The following is a 23,472-nucleotide window of genomic DNA, read 5'->3' as shown; positions in this document are numbered from 1 at the left end:
TAATTCTTTGAAACCTCAGCAAAAAATGTGCCTCTTAAACTTGATTTTAACTGACTTGTATCTCCTTGACTATGTCGCATTATTTCATTAATCATTTTATGTCATCTGGTTTTACCTTTCACTGTATAATTTTATTACTGTCTTATGTCCTTTGTTTAAGTACTTTGTAACTGTGTTAAGAAAAGTGATTATTATTAAGTTATTATTAAATGTTCATGTCACAATACCTTATAAAACACCCAGGTGTTTCTCCTGATAAACGTCTGAGAGAGTGGAGGTGGTTTGATGGATATTGATCTGATAGATACGGTGGCCCTGAGAGCTCAATGCAACTTAAGAAAAGACATGCAAAAAGACAAAACACAAACAAATTCAGAAAGCATTCTCAACAGTCTGACAACACACATTGTGCAAATACTCACAACCGAATACACAGATACGATGCAAAACACAACAGAAGTGTTTGCAAGGGACACAAAAAGTGATGAAAGCTGGCGGGGATGCACTTGTTGTTTGTGAGTTTTGAAATTAAAAGCATTGAACAACAAGTGCGCATGGATGTATAACAATGCATGTATTGTAATACATCCATGCAAGTGCGTCCCAGCCGTATTTTTTTGTGTCCCCTGGAAACACGTCTGTTGTGTTGAGAGTATTTGCAGCAAGTTTGTGTATTTGGTTGTGTTGTGAGTATTTGCAGCACATGTGTTGTCAAATTTATGATCTTTTCAGATTTGTGTTTTCTGAGTTGCAGTGCGTTGAGCTCTCAGGGCCACCTCAGATAGAACAACAACCTCTCATTTAATAACCGAAAGGCGATCACAAGGTTTTATGCTTGATCCATTATTATTTAAAATCTATACAAACAATATTACTATTCCAACACAGACTTAGAGTATCAACTTTTATGCAGACAATACAATCTTGTTTTCTTGTGTCTCTTCTCCAATTCCAGTCATAAAATTATATTTAAAACCTAAAACTTGTACTGGTGCTGATAAGTTAAAAGTGTCAGGAACCTGTATTTCTCTCTCACACCTTCCTGCCATCCATACATTTGATAGTACTTACAGTAAAGTTGTCTATGTTATCTGTGAATTTTTGAATTTGATTAGTAGCAGTCTTACAATTAAACTTCTTCAACAAACTCTGAAGGAAGACCTCTGGACACCCTCACACTAAACAGATAATGTGGCACGCTTCAGATGATTAATCATTATTGGTATTCACAATTATGTTTTCATTGTTGATGTGCACAACCCACAAAATAATAAACTAGAATTACTGCCTCACGGTTGTATACAGTTTACAGTTTACATCCATGTCTGTCCAGACTCATATAATAAATGTAGTGAAGGCTTTGGAATTTCCAAATTTAATAAAAAGTATTTGAATATTTGAAGTATTTAAATTTGAAGAAATTTCCTCAAAGTGTTCCTGAGATATTGTGTTCACAAAATGGGATGGATGGAGGAACAACCTGACAACATAATGCCTCTCGCCACAACTTGTGCCGGCACAGAGGAATAAATATGGTACCTGTTTACGTTTTATGTTTCACGTGAAGACGAAATCGTAAGTCTTGCAAAATGCAAGACTTAAAGGTGTCTTATGCTGACTGTTAAAATGACACTGCATTTGTACATTGTCCTTGTTTCAGTGTTATTCAATGCATTTGTCTAATAATTAGTCCACCTCTACTCAAAAATTACTTGACTTGTTTGTCCTTCACTATGCACAATGTGTATGTGCACATGTGAGTTTGATACCAGAGTACTGTTTTCACATTCAATCTCACATTCACATGCTACAAAACCTGACAAAATCAGAAGTCAGAAGCTGAAGCATGAGATAAAGGGGAAGCAGACTGACACCAGATTGACAGACAACATGCATTTATGAGGAAAAGAAAATGCATTGAGATGAGCCATGAAAATTCAAAACATATGACTGGAAACCTGCCATAAAGCTAAAACTGAGCACTTTCCCAGGGTAATGCAGTACACAGCTAATATCATATCATACATGTTGCTGCTCTTACAGACTTAACTATATCTGAATACACATTTTATATACAACTCTGTTTCAAAAAAAAGTTGGGAGACTGTGTAAAGTGTAAATAAAAACAGAATGTGATGATTTGCAAATCATGTAAACCAATATTTAATTGAAAATAGAACAAGGACAACATATCAAATGTTGAAATGCTGAAATGTTATTGTTTTATGAAAAATACATTCTCAATTTGAATTTCATGCCAGCAACATGTTTCAAAAAAGTTGGGACAGGGGCACGTTTACCACTGTGTTCATCACCTCTTCTTTTAACAACACTGTAAATGTTTGGGAGCTGAGGAGATCAGTTGCTGGAGTTTTGAAAGTGACATGTTGCCCCATTCTTGCCTGATATAGGATTTCAACTGCTCAACAGTTCGGGGTCTCCTTTGTTGTATTTTCTGTTTTATGATGCGGCAAATGTTTTCAATGGGTGACAGGTCTGGGCTGCAGACAGGCCACTTTAGTGTCCGGACTCCTCTACTGCGGAGCCATGCTGTTGTAATACATGCAGAATGTGGTTTGGCATTGTCTTGCTGAAATATGCAAGGCCTTCTCTGAAAACGACGTTGTCTGGATGGCAGTATATGTCGCCTCAAAACCTGTATATACTGTTCAGCATTAATGGAGCCTTCCCAGATGTGCAAGCAACCCAAGCCATGGGCACTAACACACCCCTATGCTATCACAGATGCTGGCTTTTGAAATGTGCGCTCATAACAAGCTGGATGGTCCCTAACCTCTTTAGCCCGGGGGACGCGGCGTCCATGATTTCCAAGAAGAATTTGAAATTTTGATTTGCCAGACCACAGGACAGTTTTCCATTACGCCTCAGACCAACTAAAATGAGCTCGGGCCCAGAGAAGTCAGTGACGTTCCTGTGTTTAAACCTGCATTTGTGGATGCAGCGATGAATTATGTTCACACACAATGGCTTTCAGAAGTGTCCCTGAGCCCATGCAGTGATTTCCACTGTAGAATCATGTCTGAGGACCTGAAGATCCTGCTCATCCAATATCGGTTTTTGGCCTTGTCCCTTAAATACAGAAATTTCTCCAGATTCTGTGAATCTTCTAATGATATTATGAACCATAGATTCTGAAATTCCCAAATTTTACGTTGAGGAAAATTATTCTTAAACTATTGCACTATTTGCCCACGCAGTCTTTCACAGAGTGGTGAACCTCTCCCCATCTTCTCTGCCTCTCTGGGAGGCTCTTTTTATACCCAATCATCTTACTCACCTCTTGCCAGTTAACCTAATGAGTTGTGCAATATTCAACCAGGTGTTTCTTTTAGCATTACACAACTTTTGCAGTCTTTTGTTGCCCCTGTCCCAACTTTTTTGAAATGTGTTACTGGCATCAAATTCAATTTTTTGTCAAAATTTGTCAAAAATGATTAAATGGATTGTGGGAAGAGTAGACAGCAACAGGTAGACTGGTGTAGGATGAAAAAAACAGACTTTACCAAGCAACACTCTGAGACCATTAGCTGGCAGGGAAACTCAAGATATGGAAAGTAAATGAGCCACTCTTCCTCCTCCCACTACAGGACCCATCAGGAGCCCTTTTCAATTGGAAAAATCCACCCTCAGACACTTGATGTTAGATATTATCAGTAACTGATATTCATCAAAACATGACAAATATGTAGATTGAAACTATTAGATATCTGGATGTGATGTCATAAACACAGTTGTCAAAATAGGAAAAGTACATAACCTGGGCCCAGAACAACCAAAAACATGAATACATCAAAGTTTGTCCATTTTTAATGTGTTTTTAGGAGTTTTCCCAGTAGAATGGTAAAATACTGCAGTTGCACATCCAGAGCAGTGCATGTGGCGTGACTGAATAAATGGCATTTGGTGAAAAAGAACACGTACACTCTGCAAGAAATTCAACACAGAACAAAGAGCAGGTTGCCAAAGCTGCTTGATGAATGAGGTCAAGGCCAGAGAAATAACCACTCTCTTGTTTTTACAAGATGATAAAAGTTTGCTCCATGTTTGCTTTTTACTGACATTGCACATAACAGGATGGTGGTTACAGTGGTTACAGACAAAATGCATGCACAAGGAAAACAAACATTATCAGACATCTTGATAAGGCAGCAAGCATGCTAGCGCTGCAGTACAATTCAATGAAGCATGCATGACCATGAGAGTATGAAGCAAGATATTCTCGAGCAGTACAAACCAAAGCAATATGCAATCCAGTGTTGCATGTCTGTGAAGTCTGGGGGGATTCCATCAGAATAACTGTAAACTTTCTCAATGCTTCCTTATGATCTATTAATAAATAGATGAGTTTGATGAATTAATTAGCATTCATATGATTCTTTAAAAAGATTAAGAGTAAGAGACAATTACAAAAGTTTAAGATTGTTACATTGGCACACTCCGGTCTTTTAAAAGCAAAATACACAAAAACAAAAGAAAACAAAGGAACATGGCTATATACATACAAAGAACAAAGTGCACAGCTCAACATTTCAAGATGACCAAACATGGCGGATTATGTGCTGACCAGACAACTAGAATCTTCTTTTAATTCTAATTTCTGTTGTGAAAATGCCAACAACGATATCAATGTTTTCCATGCAATGTCCGGCAGTACTACAAACTTTAATTGTAGGCATTAAACCAGCAGCGATAATCACTGTGTTTCACGCAGTTCATTCTCTGAGTTGCTGGAGTCCTCCTGAATAGTGTTACATATCATCCACTGCTTGACGTAGTTAGAATTAGAGTTTTTGTGCTCGTGAAATAAATCGGAGTCTATGTGATCTCCTGTGTTTGAGTCTGAGGCCCCAGGACTGCTGCACTCTACAAAACCACTGTCAATGGTGTCCAAGTCCACATGAGGGTAGCCGTCTTCTGACTGCTCGTTTGAGGCGAATGAGTCGAGAGATAGCCTCTCGGGTTCGTGAAACTGCGCACGTGGCTGAAAGTTTATATTTTCCACCGATAACTCATTGGATATTTGGTTTTCATGCTGTGGTAACACCCCACTTTGTCTGTCCATCCTGGACAGCAGTGGTCCCTCTAAATCATAGCCAGCCTGCTCTCTGTTGTCTTCCTCATATGAACCAAAGCTTTCTCCATCTTGGAAACTTCTGAGGGTGTTAACGGAGCTCTGTGACATGACTTCCTCCTCGAACTCTTCTCCAGACAGGGTTACAGTATGGATGGAGATGTGTCCCACGGAGTGGCTGGTGCCCTGCGAACTGCCCCCGTCCTGAAGGTGCAGCAGTAAGTTGCTGTGAGGCTGCAGCATATGGAGGAGATGACCACCTTTTTTGGTCTCATTGTCCTCGCTGTAGCTTTGCTTCTCGTTGTTCCATTGGAGGATGTCGTGCTGCTTCTCGCTCATCGTCTGAACATGAGAGTTGATCCTTAGGTAATCATACTCGTTGAATGCAGGCTTCACCCACTCCTACAACAGAGCAAATGGAGGACATTAAGTTGGAGTACTAGCCCAAATAAATGGTCGCAATGGCCCATGAGTGTTTAAAGGAATAGTTTGGGAAATACACTTCTTCACTCTTATTTCTTAAAGCAGCAGTTCCCAACCTTTTCCAACTCGTGACCCCCTTGAAAATCTCAAAAATATTTGCGGCCCACATCCAACAATGTAACAATACGGAGGTCTAATAATGCGTCCTTTGTATTTTAATGATAACAACCAACCATTCAGGACTAGACTGAAAGCACACGAAATATGTAAAAAGCTCCACAGTCTCCACAGTGGTTTATCACAGCAAAAGGCCTTAATATGCAAAAAAAAACAACCACACAATGAAAGGAATTTTTTAAGTTTTGAGACATTTTAATGTCAAATGTTTTGAGACATGTAATGTTTTGTATTTTTATTTTTTAACATTCAATTTTCACCAAAATTGTACTGTTTTGCAAATGATTTGTTGGCTCACTTGCAATACCTTTGTGGCCTTCTTGTGGACTGCGGCTCAGGTTGGCAACCACTATCTCGAAGGATAATACAAAGCTAGGGTCAACACAATCACTACTTGTCACTTTTACACTTAGGTTTTAGTACAGATTAAATAAACAAATGTAATGCGTTAATTAGTGAGTTTATAGGCTTGAGGTTGCATTAGACTGCTTAAGTTTTAGTTAAGTGTTCCTAAATATATAAACTACCACTATAAATTACCACCTTTTGTATTCACCACGTGAGGATTTCACAACCAAATCAGACTAAATCTAATGCACAGCCTGATACACATACAACATGACACAATGAAGGAAATAAAACATGAGGTTCCTAAGTAAGTTTATTATTTCTAATTATTATCAGTGTCAAAACCTTTGCTTCATGAGTCTGATCCAGTAAAAATAAAACTTTCTTACCTCACATAGAAAATATCATTCAACCATCACTATTTTTAGCTATTTTCCATTACATGGAAAGATAGAAACTCCATACAGCAATTAACACATTAATTTTCCACTACGCACATATGATTGAGTTATGCTCTAGAATTATGTTTTTTACTTTGATGTACTGTCTCCACAAATGTACAGCAGCTCATTCATGTTCGAGAAGTGTATATCGTCTGCAGCCACCTTTAGCCTCCATGCAGCGAGGTGATACCCTGATAAGCATGAATCAGTTCCTTGACGCAAAGGTCACCACATCCTGAAGTGCGAAGCTCATCAGCATCACAGAGTCGTCTCTGATCCGCTGAGAAAACACAAGCAGCCTGCACCACAAGACAAAGATAGTGCAGACGCACTAGACCAATGATTTCTGAAAGAGCTGTTTGTCACAGCGATCCTGAAGACACGATATACAGCACCAAACCAACAAAAAAAAAAAACAACAAAAAAAAAAACACCTGATGAGAGCCAGCTGAGGAGTAACAAAGATTGTACTAAAGGAACTTCACACCTATCATAAAGCACTTCACACTCCAGATGTGTTGTTTCACTCACACTTTCACACTCCACACCAGAGTTTGGATGATGTAATACACATTCAAGATGATGTAACATTCGTCTTCCATTTGTAAACTGACAAATTTAAGTAAACTGAATTTGAGACTGTAGTGTTCAGTATACTGTATAAGTTACCTCCTTCTTAGGAAGTGAACTCTTTAAGATGAAGGACTGGTGGCAAATTAAGTGTTAATGACCCGGTGGGGTATTTGAAAGTACTTTGTACTAAACTAGATTGTAGATTATTGTCAACACTTTTTCTTCTTTTACTGAAAGTGTTTGATTTTAAAAAATGTATTTGCTCCTAAGTCTACCTCAAAGAGACATACATGATTACCAATGACCTCACGAAAGACCATTATGTCTTCTATAATGGCTTCACCTGTGTGTTTTATGTCGTTTGCATGTAAAACAAACTGAAGGAAGATCAGTCTTTCGTCATCTCTGTAGTACTTCCCCCTCTGCAGTGTGCTCTCTCTGTTATTTGCTGCAGCAGCGCACTCTGCTGAGTTATGTTTGTAACTGCACAAACCTCACACTAATGGTGGTGGTTGTGTGGTTTAGTAACCAGTCCTACCATAGTGTCAACACAGTATTTTTGACAGAATACCTCAATATACTGTAGACGATGTAATGTTATTGTAAGGACAACCTTTGGTGCTTGCAACAGATAGTTAGAAACTAAACTCTGAGGAGTAATGTGGACATGGTGATAAAACAGGTGTGCTGGATTTATTTATTGTTCTCTTTACTCAGCTAAATCTGTCCATTAAGTTCAGACAGGCAAGGCCTTTAATACCAGCTAAGACACCCTTAAAAAAACAGGTAAATTTTAGGATAAATAGGATACCAGACAATGTCCAGACCTGATGATATTATGATAGTGACACATTACAGTGCATAAACTAGAGAAGTCTTTACTGAGTTCTTAAACCCTGACAACCTGATCTAGTTTCAACAGCTTAAAAACTGTTCTTTATTAGACAGTGCTAAGCAGATGCTCAGTAATCTGAAACATTTTTGTTGATTAGTGTTATTTAATCCCATACATGTTTCCAGGCCGTTACCTAGGGCACATTTAAGGTATCTTTTGGGGGCAGAGAGAGAAATTAGACAATTTCAAGCCTGTATTGCTGACATGGACATTTAGTGTAGCCTGCACTCCACCATGTCTGACATAAAATTATAACAAGTAAGTGTATTCTATTGAGAATAATATGTCTTTAGGTGTAAAAAGACAGAGAGAATAATTTACATCAGGAGAATGGAAAAGATAATCATGAAAACAACAGTGACCTGTGCCCATATCAAGTGTAAACAGGCTGTTTTTAGCCTGACAGACTGACACATAAAAGATCTGAAACCAGGGGTATTTTCCACTGGGGTGGAACAGGCTGGGGTGTCAAACACAAATATCTACCCACAGCATCTCAGACAGATGAAAAACGAAAAGCCTCTTGAAGCCCCTACACACTGAGTCATTTACATCACGAGGGCCCTTGACTGTGAATAGAGGGAAAGTCCCATCAAGCCGGGTCCAGATGTGCTAAAAGTCCCCTCTTGGGCAACACCTGCTGGGCCGTTTTGGAAATTACACGCAGAGCTAAACGGAGCTGAGTTTGTTTCGCTTTCTCTTACCTTGAAGTTCCCTCCATAGTTGTGATAGAGGGGCTTGAAAAACTCATCTGGCTTGGGGATGAATGTGATCAGCTGGAGCTTTTCCAGCCAAACCCTGAAACAGACAAAGAAAGAATGGAAATAGAGAATGAAAAACGAAATGACATTTATAAGTCAAAGGTGCTGCATCTCTTCTGATAAGGTAATTTCGTTTTCGGTGGTAGGTCATTACCAGTAATACTGATAGCAGAAAATGAGTTCATGTGAATTATTACACAGCACTAAGCTGAAGACAGGAGTCCCAGTCACATCTTAGCACGTTGACTAATAGTTATTGTGAAATACTAAATAATAAAATACTAAGATAATAAAATGACAAAGTAATAATAAAGTAATAAAATAATAAAATATATGCCCTATCGAGAGGCACAGAATGTGAACCACAGAAAATGTAATGTTACTTCTTATTCAATCATCAAAACTTTCTATCCTAATGAAGTGTTTTAGCAGTAGTTAATACATTCACTTAATCTTGACTGCTTAGAAAGTGGCCCCCATTGTCGTAATTACTATGTTAATTTGCATTGTTAGTTTTCCTTTTGTTTCTTTCCTGACTTACTGATATGACACAGCAAGTGGCGTAGTAAGAGTTTTCTCTACACTCAGTTGCCAGTGTTTTAGGTACAACCAGCTTAAAACGATGCAAAATAACGTCGATTAGAACATTTAGGAAGTCAGTCAGACATTATTTCTTTTAAGAAAATAAAATCATTTTGGAGTCAGTCAAAAATGTTCTGGGAAAAGTGTATGTCGGCCTGATAAACAGCGTCTTCGGATTGTGGCAAACAAAAGACAGGTGGCAAGTGTTGCCAGCAATTACCTTTAGATGCTTTGCATAATATTTCTCTATACAGGAAAGCGCTATCTGTTGGTTATGACACTGAACATCCTGCGATTTCTACATCATGCTTTCTGGATGATGCTTTAAAACACCAAAATCAATCTATTGAACAAGCAGCACCAGTACGATGGGAGATTTCAACAGCAGAGGTCGTCTCAGCTTCTGCACATTTATTGCTGTACTGTACTGGACTAGTGTAAATGCTGGTGCCGGAAAACACCTCAGTGTATAACACAAAACAATTCGACAGCACCTCTACCAAACTGCAACCTGTGCTGCTAATCGTGCGGTTCATTATAAAGTGCATATGTAAGTGGTGCACTGAACCACACCAAAGTTGAAATCATCATGGCTCACAGAAGATATTATCTGATACCTGTGTTCACACTCTATTTTGAGCTTTTGTTTTCCTCTTGTTACTGTGTGCTCTTGAAAAGTAAAGTGTTCTCAGTTCTCTGACACTGATGCTCTGCATAACTTCCTATGTCTGCGAGCCATTTCAGTGCAATGTGTCGCTGCACGTACAGTGCTGCAGTGGTTTCTCTACATGTGGGAGGTGATGCCAGGAAAAGTGTAGACTGAAGCAGAGAGACGACTTGCTAATCATTTACTGGAAGAAGCGTTGATGACCTTAAGTCTTAATTTGCTTTCACGTTGCACACAAAGTTACGTGGTGTGCAGCAACTGCAGATTCAGAAATGCATTCATTCAAAAACAAATTTAACCATAAACACATTTTGCAAGTTTTTTGATGAGAATTAATAGTTGCTTCTACATTCAGTTCTGCAAGTTTCTCCATAGGTTAGTACTAAAAACATACTAATGGGGCTTTTGAGCTCATGTTGTCAATGGAAAAAAGAGAAACATGGGCCAGTGAATTGTTGTGCTACAGGACTCTTGAGAAGTTATTAAAGTCCTGAACACATGCTTTGCAAAAGGAACACGTTAAAATTATTATACTTGGAGAAAAACAAAGTAACTCTAGTTTTTAGTTCTATACTCACGATCTTTGTAAATAAATCAGCAACACGATGGCAAGAACGATGAGGATAACAGGGAGAAAGGAGAAACACCACCAATGTGGTTCCTGTAAAGTTCCTGTAAAGGAGACATGATGTATAAGATATGAAAAGCAAAAAAAAAAAAAATACAATAAACAAACTCAACACTTCCTATTTTTGATACGATAGTATGCAGGACCAGTGCAGGAACCCATGCTTGATGCTATGATGGTTTAAAGCATAAAAGTGCAATAAAATAAAACATGACCTGCCTCAACAATCTGACTTAATATGAAAAGTTGATTACATCATGGTGACAGGTTGAAGGGTACAATGTTCCTTTACCTTCAGTTCCTGTTGTCGTCCACACTGCAGTAGAGCTCCACTCACTCCACGGACCATGATAAACATTCTCCTGACACATTTTGGCCTGAACATCCACAGTATAGTTGACATGCATCTGGAGTTTTTCATGCTCTAACTTAATGTACTTATTTTCGATATGCAGAGAAAGAACTGGATCCTGTTGAGTAGCAATAAAAAAAATAGATCAGCTTTGCGTGGGAGTTGTCAGCAGAGGAACTTGACAATAATGTCCTGCAAACAGCATCTCAATTTCAACCTGGGACTTTTTTTGTCTTTGTGTTTTTGCGTACATATTACCTTTGATGAGTCTTTGCTCTCTCTTATGCGCAAGCGGTATGTGAGGCAATCCACTGGGTTGTGGCTGTCCCAAGTGATGTTGTAGAATCTGCCTGTGTTCGTAACTTGAACGTTGTAAGGAGGCTTAGGTTTCACTGTGAAAACAAAGTCCCAGGGGGAATTATGAAGCTGAAAATGCACGCATGACAATAATGCTCTCCACCACATGTGACGGTTAGACATTATTTTTAGCTTTAGTCTTAATTTGGAGGGTAAAGCAGGTGGGTGGCCGTTTGCTACCAAGTGACAATTGGGGAAGTTGCCAGTCTGATTCTTGTCATCCCTGCATTATAATGCACTGTAATTTGTGAAGACTGTTAGTGTATTTTACAAGTATTTCCAATCTATATATAAAAAAAAAAAAACAAACACTGATGAAAGGAAATTAGCGTTAAACACATACGGTAGTCTGATGCCACTAAACATGCCGTAAGTGACGTCTGTGACCTTTTATAACGTCTGTGTTAACCTCCTGTCTGTTCTGTAGAAATGACGAATACTGAAATGCCAAAACCTGTGGCTCTAACAGTTTAACTTACCCACATCACTCAGTGCCCAGCTGGATGACTCATTCATTATTACTCCATTGTCTTGTTGAATGACTGTCGCACTACAGATGGTTCCAATGGACGCAATGTCATCAATGTCCACTGAATATATTATGCACCAGGATTGAGGGCGTTTAATTTCACAACTGCCTCCAGCCTCTTCACCATATTCATCCCTGTGACAGAGAAAAAAAACTGTGTTACAACCAGTAATGGCCTGTGACATCAGCTGACATCTCAGCACCAAGGGTTGTAGCTGCCATTTGATGCTCTTGCAACAGAAGTGATGCAGTGCTGGTCCATTCATTAATGATCATTACTGATTTATCTGCCAATTACAGTTCTGTCTAGGAGAAGGAAATAAAAAGGTAAAAAAAAATTGCCAGTTGTCCCACAGTATTCCAAACACATGTTATTTTGATCAACAGGCCCAAACCCAACGTTTTTCCGAGTTCATTATCATACATACACATATACAAGAAAAGCTTTAAATCGCATTTGAGAAGCTGGGAAAACCAGCAAATGTTTTGCTTGAGAAAAAGCAAAAATGATTAATCAGTTAACAAAACAGTTTTTAGTTCAGTCGTTGCGATAATTCAGAAATACTGTCGCCATTATATTACAATGTTTGTCCACCACAGAGCATGTACAAGTTTATTTTTCAACTGTAAAAGGTCCTGCAGGGTACATATCCTGGTTGCAACCCTTTAAAAGACAAATGTAAAGAGTCCTTCTAAAAATGTTTGTTTGCGTGCACACATGTTAAAGGGAAAGATCATGGCATGTAAGGTTGCGCTACATTTTTTAAAATGTTAAATCAGTCACTCTACTCCTCACACCAATGATAATGAACATAAGAAATATATCATTACAAAAGTGAAAGGTATTAACATGAAAACGTGCTGATGTATGATGCTCTGTGGAAGGTGCGACAAATGTGGTCAAACATCTTTTGCAGTGTTTCTAAAAGTGAAGCAACTTCACTTTCAAACGTTTCCCACAAGGCAATAACAACTGTCAACTGTCAATCAACATACATAACATATTTCATTACCAGTGGTGCAAACAACAACTTGTACCTGCAAGTGACATGGAGTAGAACAGGATGTGCCGGCACGGAGCCTGAACAGGAACAGTTCAGTGAAGCTATGTAGTCCGTCGAACAGGTGACATTGCACAAAGACGCGACTGAAGCAGAAATGAAATGCGTGGTGAGCTGATGAAGTTGCATTTACTGAATTTAACATTCATGCACTAAAAAACATCTGCACTTTTACTTAATGTATTTAACAAGGCGATCCCACTCAAGGCCGCAGCATCAATACAAACACACAACAATCTACAAGAGTAAAATAGCTAAGCTCATCTTTACATTAAGTGCAGAATTTCTACAGCATTTTCATACCAATACAAGAAAAAGACACTGATTAGATAAGCTGACTTACCACCATGAGTCAACAAAGTGAGGCCCCACAGCAACAACAGGCACACTGGTTTAAGCGCCATGGGGACGACCCACTGTTATCAGCAGCTAGATAGACAGGAGGAAACACAGCAGCTGAAACTAAATATAGACATATTCGTTATAAATATGCCTGTGGTACAAGTGAGTGAAAAAAAAAAAACGGAAAAAAAGTCATCAAATGAACAAAGGTTCAAAAATCTATTTACAGCATCAGATGTTGTGAATAAACATCATTAGCATCAACAACAATAATCAAAAACCTTCATAAAAGATCATCAACATTTACTACTCAGGATTACAAAGTAATAAATTAATTAGCATCAACAACAGTAATCAAATACATTCACCAACAAGCGTCAACATTTACCACTCAGAATTACAAGGTGATAAATGAACAAATAAATGAATGAATAAACATCTAAAAAAGAACGGCTCTAAATTAGAAGAAAAAAAAAACTCAAAGAAGCTACAATCTTACCTCTTTTTAATTTATAATCCTGCCACCTTGTCAGTCTGCCAGCTAACGGAGTCACTAAGGCGCCGCTGTCTGTGTGAAAACGTTTAGTGGAAGAATGTTCAGCCTTTGTCACTGGCGTCATCATCAGTGGCGTGACTAAGGATGTGGTTTCAGACCCTTTGAGCGGTGTCTGTGTGGTGCCTTTCAACCACATCCACATTGCTGCTATGAATATGCAGTAGTTAACCAGAGGAGGAAAAAAAAGTCAACAGGAAACTGAAATTATCATCTACAAAATGATGTAGTCATCATGTTTATGTCACCTATAACTAAGGTTTTTTTTTTTTTTCAAAGAATCAAGCACAAAGCCGGGTTTCAGTTGAGGAAATTAATGATATATACAGAGATACATATTTAAACGAGCCTCTTCCTCTTAGTAAATGTTCTACTGACTGCCACGTGAGGTCATGCCATTAGTTATTACAGAGCTCCTCCTTGCTCATATCACTTCTAACCTTGACTCAATACGCGATCAAGTGTGTTTCAGTAGTGAAATGACTCTAAATACTGACATCAGAGAGGCTCTGTGGTACCTTTCAAAAGACCCTTATCATACACCTACATGTCTACAATAACAGTTTATCAGGGGTTTTCAGAGGCTCCCAGCAGAGTGCGTTGTGTCTGAAGGTAAATGAGTCATAGCCCTGCTGTGGAGCCCATCAAAGCTCACTTCTACTAATCAAATTACCTCTAAATGTTGTTAACTCTGAGCATTTTCAGCTAGATGTACATCGTAATCCATGTGTATATAATGAAAAATACATGTTTTTAAATTGTAAAACAGGCGGGTCTTGGTGGGACTTAAATTCCTACGTAGGCGTGTAAATATGTCTTGTTTAATGTCACTGTGCCAATATTAGTCATTCTGTTACACACACGCACACACAGCTTTGCACCTGTGGTGCTTTGAAGCAGGTTGGTGGTTACACGACAAAGGCATGACCTGAAAAATATCTATAAACCCAATGCAATCAAGTGCAACAGCTCCGTCATAGATAGATGGATAAAAACATAGACAAAATTACAGAGAAATTATAGCTGCATGAAAAAAAAAAAAAAATCATGTTGCGATTGTGATATGAATCACAATTTCAGTTCTTATGATCTTTTTTTTCAATGAATTTTTTTTTTTTAATGATGATGATGTGATTTTATTTTATTTATGTTCCCTTACATCTGGAAAAGTTGATTGATCTGTAGCACCACAATGCTTATTGAGAGGTCTTTCTAATATGCTGAACACCCCATTTACAAACATGACAGCGGAAGACTATTAAAAAACACATTTCACTGTAGTGCAGTCGAGCACAACAACGTCACTAACTATGACCTCACTCATTAACACCTCTCAGACAGTTTTAACAACAAATGAACATTATAAGCTTCTTAAAGGCAGAATATGCAGCAGAGCTGTTGTATTGGATTGCACCACAGTGTAGATGTGTACCTAATGAAGTGACCAGGGAGCATACAGTACCTTTGTGAAGCTGCTCCTACAATTGCTCTAGAACCAGGCAATGAGGTCAGAACTGGAGCTGGTCCCTGGGTGCTGGAGTGTGGCTGCTGGTTAGGATGGGAGGACAAATTTCTTCATGTTACCAGCTACAACTAGAGCTCCAGGGAGAAACCCAAAAGAGATGTAAAACTACACTGGGATGGTTTTTGGAACTAAAAAACAGACATATATCTTCTTATGGATATTAAAACTTCATATAAAACACCAGAAGCGTAAAATACTGGACCATCAAATGATTAAAATGTTAGAAACTGTAAGCATTAGATCTTTTATTTAGCCTCTTTTATTTCTTGTTGGTCCTTTGGTAAAAGCTGATCACAGACACGCCTTGTTATGAACTAGAACATCCTGTGTGCAAAAAAGATATCGCTGTGACATCACTGTGTCGCTGCCTGTGTGCAAATTTGCCAAGATGAAATCAATATTAAAGCACAATGGTAACAGATGATGACAGAGATGTTGTTTGCTACAAGTTAGGAAATTGTGATCTAAGGTAGTTGCAGCTGCACTAGTTGTGCGGGTAATAATCTACCTCTGTTTATTAGAATCTGCCCACAACATCCTCTGCTCCTCCTCTCACACATCTCTCTTCTCACGAAGAAAGTCTCAGTGGCAGGTGGCTCCTCTTCCTCCACAGGACTGGTGAGTCCAGGTCTTTAACTGGTGAGGTGTTTCAAGACACAGAGAGAATATGTGAGAATATCACTCAGCAGATTCAAGGTGTTGTCACACCCAGCTCTTTCTTTTCTTGATTTAGCAGGTTGCCCTTAAATTCTCAGATGATACAATAATATGAAGCCTGGTACGTGGTGATGACCGGCTCCCTCAGTGTTCCACAGGAAATTGACACCTTTTAAAAACTGGTGTTGATATTTGGTTAGAGTCATTGGTGACAGATCGACTGAAGGAGTCGACGTGTTGACCACCTGTGCGCCCGGCTGACTCAGAGACTTCACTCTCTCAGCCGACTCAGACTGTTTGGTGTAGGTACTGAGATCTTGTTAACATTTGACAATATTGTACTGGAGAGCATCATCAGATAAGACAGGGCAGCATGGCAGGGCACCCTTTCAGTCCAGCTAAAAGCGAGAACTGATATTGTGATAGGGAAGGTCTTACTACTTATGAGAGAACAGGCACAGAAAGACGTGCACACAAAATACTGATGGACCTTGTTCACAGTACAGTGAAATCATATGGCTTCATGACTTTATATGGTTTTATGATTTCGCAGGTTTGACTTCTTATGGTTTTTGTGATTTTTATTGTGTTGTGGTTTTATGGTTTTATGGTTTTATGGTTTTACGACTTCCTAGAGGAGTGTGGCTTCTATGGTTACGTCTCGTGTACATGTGCAATCCTGCAATCATACTATTACATGCAATCATTTTTGTGTATGCGTTCAGGTGTACGACTTTATTGTTGTATGTATGCACAGCATGTCACCGGTGTGCCACTGTACTGTTGTGGTAAGTACTGTATTATTGTATTAGTTGGTTGTAGCTGTGAGCAGCACTAATACCAGAAGCAAACCTCCCCATGGGACAGTGACATATATCTTATCTTCTCTGATCTTAACTTTTCGCCCACTCCTCCGCAGTTGTGAGATATCTTTATCTGTGTTGCATGCACAGCACGTTTACCAAAACAGACTTTCAAAGATGTTCAAGTCAGCTGAACTGAGAAGGGGTCATTGTCCTGTTGCAGATGCCAACAGGACAATGACCCCTTCTCAGGTCAGTTTCTTGACTGAGGCCAGAACATTTGCATCTAGAATTTGCTGATGTTTAGCTGAATCAATTTTTCCCTCTATCTGTGCAACGTGTCCTGAGCCACTGGTGGCCACACAACACCAAAGCTGAATATTACCAGCCTAATGCTTAACAGTTGGCAAAGCAGAGGGAATTACTAAGTATTGAGTTAGTAGGGTGCCCTAACATCTGCACACCTAACATAACATAAGAAGTAACACTGCAATATCATTTTAAGAAAGGCTTATTTTTGAATGCCTTTTTCCTGCAGGGGTCCTATCTACTTATTTTCACTTTAAAAATCAACAGAATATGTAAACTTTGCTAACATCCTAATGTTCAATTTTTCATGTATTTCCATGCCTCTGTTAAGCACTCTGAATTGCCCTGTGTCTGAATGATGCTATATAAATAAACTTGCCTTACGTTACAACTACATTTCACTTCATTTCATTTCATTTCATTTCATTTTATTTTATTTTATTCTTGTGCAATACAGCACATCTTTTCAGGGGCGTTTCCCCTGACGTCATTAAATTTGGGTGGGGGGATATTCTGGATTTTTTTTTGGGGGGGGGGGGGGGGGGGGGGGGGTAAAAACCAGGTCCCCCAAGGGAATATCAGTGTTTCTGATTTGGCCTCAAAATATATATTGTTGAACCCTAATAGCTGACACACACACTAATACACACACACACACACACACGGACAGAAAGAGAAAGAGAGAGAGACCCAGTTTCAGTGACGGGAATAAGGCTCAATATCATCATTAAGCATGAACTCACAGGGGAACTCCGATGTGCCCGCTTAGTTTTCACGTCGTGGATTGAATCAAATATTATTCACAATCGAAAAGTAAAGTTGCCGCGCTTTTATCTCAATATGCCATATATTTCCACCAGGACTGAAAAAAATGTGGATTTTTTTTTTCTACCAAGCTTTTAACTAGAGACAGTGAAAAGCGAAAGGAAGCCTGTTCTCACCTCCTACAGGTCACAACCTTTACCGACAGGTCGGTGAAACCACAGCGCCGATACGTGGCGGAAGGTTGTGCGACTTAAAGGACCAGTTCACAATGTTTCTGAAAACCATAGTTGTTCATAGTGTTCACTGTTGATGGTGGCCATTGCAAATCCATCTCTTATCCAATATCAGTGAGTGAGAGAGACAAAATCCACAGTCATCACTCTCTGCAGAAATGTATTCATACGTTTGTTTAAAGTTAATGTGAAGGCTCAGAAGTCCCTGTCATGTGGGTGCCTCCCACAGTAACAGTCATTTTGGTCAAAGAAAAATTCCCTCCTGTTTCACCAAACAGTGTTTTCTTGTTGAGCAGTGGAGCAACACAAAGAGGTACTTTGGTACTAAAAAGAAAAGCTGATGACTTTAGATAAAGTTACAATTAAAAAACAAAACAAAACAAAACGTCAGCCTATCCTTTTTTTTTACATTGTTATACTGGTAAAAGGTCTGAGTTTGTCTTCCACCATCAAGAACTACTGGTCTTAAATACACTACTTTTCAATGTGGTAATATCACGTTTGTTTTTGACATACAGAAAAGAGAAATGCAATATGTATGTAACAGTATCGCTGCTCGAGCTACAGTCTGCATTCATAAATGTCCAATAAATATGTGAAAGTTATTCCAAAGGTTTGAACTTTGGAGGATGATTTGAGGAGACTTTGAATCTGGAGGAAAGTTTAAGAGTAAAAGTTCCTCATGCTGTGCTGTTTAGTATTTATTTTGTAGATTAATGCTGTTTCAATCATTTCCTATATGTTTAATTTGCAGAACTTGTACATACTTGCACACTGATGTTGACATTGTTAATCTTGAATTTTAACACGCACTGAAGTTTAACAGACATAATACAGCAATCTCATTAAAACATGATGTATGTTGTATTTTAAATGTAGTTACACTTACAGTTTAAGGGTTTGATCACAGAGGAAGCAACGATCTCCTGACTGAAACGTCTCTTGTTTGTACCCAAGGCAGATCGAGGAACTGATCCCAGAGAGGAGGATGTAGTTAAAGTTGACCTCCCACTCTGGTGAAAACAAATAAACCTCTTGTGTAGCAGCCTGTTTACAGTGTAAAGACGCAGTCCAAAGTGCAATGCACATCTGTGCAGAGACCAAACAAGTGTTAACAACTGAGAGAAGTTGCAGCTGCAATCAGAAGTGCTTCCAACGTGATCACGACATAATGCATCAATTAGGTCACATTATGAAATTGACCATATAATTTGAGCAGTTTTGCTTAAGAATCTTTTTATTTTGATACAAATTCTTCTTTATTTTGAGCAAAATTTGATCTCCAGACCTTTTCTTCTTTCAACTCAAAGCAAAACATCTGGGCACACACTAAAATTTTAAACCAGGCCTTTTATAATGGAAACAAGAATCAGATAAATAACGTTATTAAGCCCTAAAGGGGGAGATGGTTTGTTCATTGCCAAATAACAAAGTATCCAGAAATCAGACATCTCACAGCAGATATGACAGCCATAATGCAACACACAGGTGAGGTGAAAACACAAAAAAATAAACTAACACATGTTCAAAAAAGACATTAGTGGAACTCAGGAGCCTGCCTAGCTACTGAAAAACAATATATTAATAAAAAAATCAATTTTAAGAAAGTTATAAAAACCTGAGCAGGATCAGTAATACAGCAATTAATATGAAAGAAAACCTTATAGCATATGAAATGATATAAAGAAACATAACCTATTACTAGTCAATATGCCCTTGAGCAAGGCAACTAGCCACACCACAGTCCAGTGGAGTTGCTTGAAGAGGGGATGAAAGAGAATCAACTGAAAAAGAAAGTGTGACTTGGGAATTTTCCCTTAAGAGATGAAGAATGATGTTGAGTCATAGAGTGTTGTTTGAGAGGCGTCCCGGTGTTCGAGTGGTGAAGATGCATTTAACGTTAATTCTAGTCTTTTGTTGGATGTTATTCCCCCTCTCTGTCCCTTTGCTTCTTGTCCTTCTCTATGACTGTTCAGTAGAGTTGTGCTTGACAAAAAAGTCAGAAAAAAAACATAACAATAAGTCCAGTAATTTTGGTTTAGCCCTACTGTTTCTGTTGTGGCCAAATATCATTAAATTATCAATTGCAACCTTAGATTCAGAGTACTGTACATCACTTTATATCTTTTACTTACCTGTCAATGTACCTTCAGGTTCAAAAACGTCCGAAAAAGTATAAAAAATTTGTGTAATGTTTTGTTGATACAGAACAGACTTAATATGTATCCGCTTTACTGTTGTAAATACATTGTTTTAAACCAGTTTTGTAGCTTTATTGTGGGTTTAGAATTTATCTTATTTACAATAAACACCTGAAGCACTGAAAAACTTGCTTTTCTTACTAGTGTTACTGTTTGTGAGCAAACAAACGGAGCAAAAATACAGAACAGAAACTCTTATTCTTTATATTCATCCTCATCGTAAAGCAACTTCAGTTTTGTTTTGAGGCTGGAGCGCAGATGGTTTCAGTGAGGAGCAGTAGATGAATTACTCCACTGGAGGGCAGCATAGATAGTTTTGCTTCATGCACAGCAAAAGCATCTAGTCTGTGTCTTTATACAGCCTGATGTCCTGTTGCAAACTCTTAGAGTAGAGTTACTAGTTTCTTTTGTTTTTATTCTGCAGTGTTTCTTTGCACTGTGCCCTGTACCACTGACTCAGTGTGCTTTTATGTCAGTGCATGTGTGTCACCAAGACAAATTCCTGTTGCTTTGCTGTACTTGGCACATAAAGTGAGCTCTGGAATACAATGAAGTGCAAAATATGTCCGTTCAACAACAGGATATAAAAAAATGACTTCCCCCAAGCACATTAGGAGGCATGTTTATTCTAATCAAATATATTTTAACCGGAGAACGTGGAAACATGTCCAAACTGCTGTTTCCTCAGTTTATTTATTTTTATTTCATTTACGTACCCTTTCCTTTCATAATGAGCCCATTATAGCTTTACTTTAGCTTCTTTCACATTAAGTATAATTTATATTGTGATACACAAGACAACTGCAGCTGGACTTAACTGGAGTCTGTACTCAGAAACCTTAAATATCTTACATACATGTAAAATATAAATGAGCACACAAAAACAATTGAAAGAAATGTTTTCATTTTCATAATAAGTGGTGTCAATGATAATAATAATAATAATAATAATAGGTAACACAGTAGTCCAGGTTACGCCAACAGTCGTACTTGTTAGCTGGAAAAAGAGAAAACACAAATCATAAAGAGTGCAGAAACAGTTACAACATGTATGTTTGTGACCTTTCGCAAGTTTTTTCTGGGTGTTCCTGGGGCCATGGGTGTGTGTGTAGTGTGTGTGTGGTGTGTTGGGGGGTGGGGGGCTTTGCTCTTTTTAGTTGAGGTGGCTGAAACAGCTCTCCTCAGGTTGAGAAGGGGTTTTATCCCTCTGGAGGGTTGCAGGCTCTCGTCGAGTTGTTCTGTGAAGTGACCCGCACACTGAAGCAAAGTGGTGGAGGTGTCTTTACCGTGAGGGTGGTGGCGCGGTTACATGTTCAGAGGTGGTGGTGATGGTGGGGGTGAAGAAGTTGACTGTGTGACTGTGTGTGTGTGTGTGTGTGTGTGTGTGTTGGGGGAAGGTATTTGGGTTGTAGTGGGTAGATATGCGGTTTTGCAGCTGTGCGTGTGCTTGTCCATGTCTGAGTGAATAAGGGGAGGAAGGGGCAGTGGGGGGGGGGTTCAGGTTCAGAAGTGTTGAAGCATAAAATCATCCTCTCTCTCTCTCCCTCTTTCTCTCTCTCCCTCTCTCTCCCCCCTCTGTTGCCGAGCCAGACGCAAAGCAACAGCAATTTGTGCGATTTCACAGCTCACCGGATCCCTAAAACTCTGACAGCCTTGCGCTAAGGTGGGGGGTAATGAGGGAAGGGAGGGAGAGATGTAAGGAATGAAGAAGAGAGGAGCGCGGAGATGTAGGGATGGGGCGGCAGAGGCGATGAGTGTAGAGGTGACAGTGGAAATTGAAGATGGAACAGATTGGAGGATGAGAAGGAGAGACAAGATGGAGAAGGTGTTTTAAACCGTACAGGAGTCATCTACATCTCTCCACTTTGTTTCTAGTGAGCACAAGAAACAAAAAAGGTGCCTTAACCATTCACCTAATTTGCTTCTGATGGAACAGACATGATAAAGAGTTAAAATGTCTAAAAACAAAGTTTGCTCTCATTTGGCTGGTGTTAATTCTGCAGATACCTGACATAGAAAAGAACAGATTTGAGAGAGGAAATCACATTTTGCCTTTTGTTGTGGTGTCTGCCTTCACCATACTTATCAGCATCAGCAGCTACTGGGTTTTATCACTTACATGACTCAATAAACTAGAACCACAGACAAACAGCAATCTGGCAGAAATGTACTACAGATTTAATATATCATCATGGAAAATACTACAAAATAAAACTGCTTTCTCATGTCTTTTTTATAATAAATATTTTATGAAGCCTGTTGCTTAAGTGAAATGTGCTGCACAAGATTGACCAGGCTCAGCCCAGTATCCCTAGAAATCAAATTCACATTAAACAAGTCTGCACCGTTTAACTTCAAAGGCAATGAACAGTGCCAATGCAGAAAGTGGTGGAAATTTCACCTCTCGTAACAGACATAGAATTAACTTTTGTATTATTTTTTTTTCCTGTAACCACAGTTTTTTCATCATGCTATACTTTATCTGCACAGATTTTGCAGAAAGGGAGAATTTAAAAAACATTATCTTCAAACATAATCCAGCATTGCTCAAGATGTTCTTATCTGTAGATAGGGTTTCTTCTACCTCAGTATACACTGATAACTCCTGCCTGTCTGAGAAAAGTTTAGGCCTACCAAAGAAGGCAGGAAAGGACAGGAAAGAATCATCTAAACACATAATCTTACATCGGATTATTCTTGGTGTCTGTGATGGTCTTCACTGATTTAAAGTAATCTTGGATTGTTCCCCCCTATCCGGATTTAATCCACTCATTGTCCATCGTGGCCCTCTTAGCTTTAAATGAAGCTCCAATTGGGTGGCCATTATTTTGATCAAGACATGACTTATAGCCCTAAAAAGGGGTCATAACCTTTAAGGACCACCACCGGCCTCAGAGAACCGCTTAGCGATCTCCATATAAAGTGTGCATTTCCTAGTTTGGCTGAGATACGTTGTTCAAAATCTCACGCTCAGTGTCTCTTTTGGTGCCTCTTGACCTTGGCTCCCTATTTGAAAATGCACTACATCCAAAGGGCAGTGGACTATTGGGAAAGACAGACTCATTTCCATTCTAAGGTCACTCAGAAGTCTGACCATGCTCGGTGTCAAAGGGCAGCCGACACCGGGACAGGGTCCTCTCAGGACCAGAAGGCAGACAGGGAGACCAAGAAAGAGAAAGAAAGATGTACTGCCGAG

At 39.0% G+C, this 23,472-nt stretch overlaps 1 protein-coding gene across 10 annotated transcripts; it reads right to left on the bottom strand.

Annotated features, from left to right (window-relative positions):
* Positions 1 to 4,049: 4,049 nt before the first annotated feature.
* On the bottom strand, positions 4,050 to 19,081 carry il21r.1 (interleukin 21 receptor, tandem duplicate 1). Of its 10 annotated transcripts, none has more exons than XM_071469840.1 (12): positions 18,965 to 19,081; positions 15,817 to 15,944; positions 15,246 to 15,331; positions 13,730 to 13,933; positions 13,232 to 13,317; positions 12,866 to 12,974; positions 11,778 to 11,962; positions 11,200 to 11,333; positions 10,882 to 11,059; positions 10,540 to 10,633; positions 8,656 to 8,749; positions 4,050 to 5,494 (listed from the first exon to the last, which is right to left on the bottom strand). In XM_071469840.1, the coding sequence occupies exons 5-12, from the start codon at positions 13,290 to 13,292 to the stop codon at positions 4,715 to 4,717; spliced, it is 1,635 nt and encodes a 544-aa protein (XP_071325941.1). In that variant the 5' UTR covers positions 13,293 to 13,317; positions 13,730 to 13,933; positions 15,246 to 15,331; positions 15,817 to 15,944; positions 18,965 to 19,081; the 3' UTR covers positions 4,050 to 4,714. The 10 variants fall into 10 exon arrangements, with proteins under 10 accessions (XP_071325941.1, XP_071325949.1, XP_071325940.1 ...); XM_071469848.1 differs by having other exon boundaries at positions 13,232 to 13,350; positions 13,730 to 13,930; XM_071469839.1 differs by having other exon boundaries at positions 13,730 to 13,930.
* Between the last annotated feature and the right edge of the window lie 4,391 nt (positions 19,082 to 23,472).

Source organism: Trachinotus anak, unplaced genomic scaffold (genome assembly GCF_046630095.1).
Source record: "Trachinotus anak isolate AG129_WGS33_773 ecotype Australia unplaced genomic scaffold, CSIRO_AGI_Tana_v1 ptg000032l, whole genome shotgun sequence".
Taxonomy (NCBI): Eukaryota; Metazoa; Chordata; class Actinopteri; order Carangiformes; family Carangidae; genus Trachinotus; species Trachinotus anak.
This window is presented reverse-complemented; position numbering and strand designations above follow the sequence as displayed.

What these genes read in the sequence shown, in the direction of transcription:
- il21r.1 (XM_071469840.1), bottom strand. Translation starts at nt 13,292, where the DNA reads ATGGCGCTTAAACCAGTGTGCCTGTTGTTGCTGTGGGGCCTCACTTTG. An exon ending in CTACTCCATGTCACTTGCAG is followed by an intron (nt 11,963 to 12,865) that starts GTACAAGTTGTT and finishes TCTCTGTCACAG; the next exon opens with GGATGAATATGGTGAAGAGG. An exon ending in ACTATGGAGGGAACTTCAAG is followed by an intron (nt 5,495 to 8,655) that starts GTAAGAGAAAGC and finishes GCTCTGTTGTAG; the next exon opens with GAGTGGGTGAAGCCTGCATT.